The sequence below is a fragment of the Cyprinodon variegatus genome, unplaced genomic scaffold, assembly GCF_000732505.1.
Source record: "Cyprinodon variegatus isolate N-32 unplaced genomic scaffold, C_variegatus-1.0 Scaffold4825, whole genome shotgun sequence".
NCBI lineage: Eukaryota > Metazoa > Chordata > Actinopteri > Cyprinodontiformes > Cyprinodontidae > Cyprinodon > Cyprinodon variegatus.
Genome location: NW_015155278.1, coordinates 1 through 1746, shown reverse-complemented (window position 1 = coordinate 1746; position 1746 = coordinate 1). Strand labels below are relative to the sequence as shown.

Sequence of the window (1746 nt, the reverse complement as noted above, 5' to 3'; positions counted from 1 at the left end):
TGTTTTAACATAGGCTTTTCTCAAAGAGCTGGACTCTGTTCTATCTGAGGTTCTATTCTTCATTCTAACCAAGAATCTACCAAAGGTTCTAGCATATGTTCTACTCAAGGTTCTATCCATCCTATCTGTCCTGTACTAGGTTCTACTCAGGACTGAACAATAGGTTCTACCCTGTTAACCCGGGCATACTCTGTGCGATTTTTCCAATCGTTGCATGCAGCTACATCGCACAGTGTGAGTTCACAGCTCACAATGCATGTCCTCACACTGTGCGGCCTGACGCTCTGATGCGATCTACCTGCTCACACTATACGTCTAGAAACCAGGTGGGACTCGCTACTCGGACTGGTCTATCCAGAAGCCAAACCAGTAGAAGAGGAATAGGAATCTCACTAGAGTGAAACGCGCTGCCTTGATAATTTGGGTAATTTGGGCTGAAAGCCCTAAAAAGAAAAGGAAGCGACGTATTTGGACAAAGACATGGCGAGGCCACTAAGGTCCAGCCAGAAGCAACAGTAGCTGACAAAGACCCAAAGGGCAAGAAGCACCAGCATCAACCTGTTGGAACGATGTCCTTCCAGGTGGGGATTCTGTCAAAGTATTTAATTTAAACAAATTCTCCTCTGCCGTGCAGTGGGACCCCGCAGGAATCAGAGTCACCTTGGTGCGGTTGTCCAGTTGGTCCAGTTTGGTCTGAATGCTGTGGATCGTCTCTTTCATCTCCGGCGGAGCTGCGTCTGCCGGGTGTTTCCCTGGCTTTGAAGGCTCCTGCTGGAAGCGTTCATCCATGGTGGACTGGAAGTCCTGCAGCTTCACCGTCAACCTCCGGATCTTTTCCTCCAACTCCCTTATTTCCTGGCGGTCCTGTCGACCTGGACGGGAAGGAAAGGTTCAAGTACGATGGATCCATTAGCATAAATAATATAAATTAGAAACGTTTCTAAGGGATCAGTTTAAATCCCTCAATGATTAAACGGCCTCATAATAGAAGAAAGGTTGTTTTTCTTCTTTTGTATGCGCATACCAACTACAGTGAAACTGTTGCCACCTAGTGGAAATCAATGAAACATGAGGAATATGAAAACTAGACCTTAGGAGGGTTAAAACATCTGCAGATTTTCAGCAAACTGCTTTAAATTTTACCTCCATTCTGTCCGGGTCCCAAACTGCTTCCTGTCCCCGCTCCATTGGACACATGGGCTCCTGCTCCACCGGCTGGGCCAATGGTGCAGTCCTGTCCACTGTAACCGTGGCAACACTTCCAATCCATCTCTGTGACGGTTTTGTAGGCCACTTTATAGCGCGGCCTCATGTAGGTCCGGTAGCTGCAGAGGCACCAAACATGGAGGCTCAGTCTGCCGGTTCTGAGAGTTTCAGGTAGAAATGGGTCAATATTAACTCACACCACGACCCGGCTGCACTGTCCACTGCCCCAGTTGCATGGATGGTAATCCGGCTTGACGTAGGTTTCTACTCCATCCTCCACCACACAGCTCACTGTCTTTGTGAGGACAAACGCACACCAGTTCCTTCATGAGAAACAAACGTCCACAGTTAGAGAGGAGGTCGCTTTAAGTGGGACTCAAATTCTGTTCTTCTGGAACGTGTTCTGGTACCTAAAGTCCAAAGTTCCTATGACAGCAGAGGCACAAGAAAACATCCATCCATCCATCCATCCATCCATCCATCCATCCATCCATCCATCCATCCATCCATCCATCCATCCATCCATCCATCCATCCATCC

At 48.1% G+C, this 1746-nt stretch overlaps 1 protein-coding gene across 1 annotated transcript; it reads right to left on the bottom strand.

Moving 5' to 3' along the window:
• Positions 1 to 477: 477 nt before the first annotated feature.
• LOC107081419 (EMILIN-1-like) lies at positions 478 to 1529 on the bottom strand (the record flags this gene model as incomplete). Its single annotated transcript, XM_015369599.1, has 3 exons — positions 478 to 872; positions 1144 to 1325; positions 1404 to 1529. Coding segments are annotated over 3 exons (688 nt in total), but the record flags the coding sequence as incomplete, so codon positions are not given.
• Between the last annotated feature and the right edge of the window lie 217 nt (positions 1530 to 1746).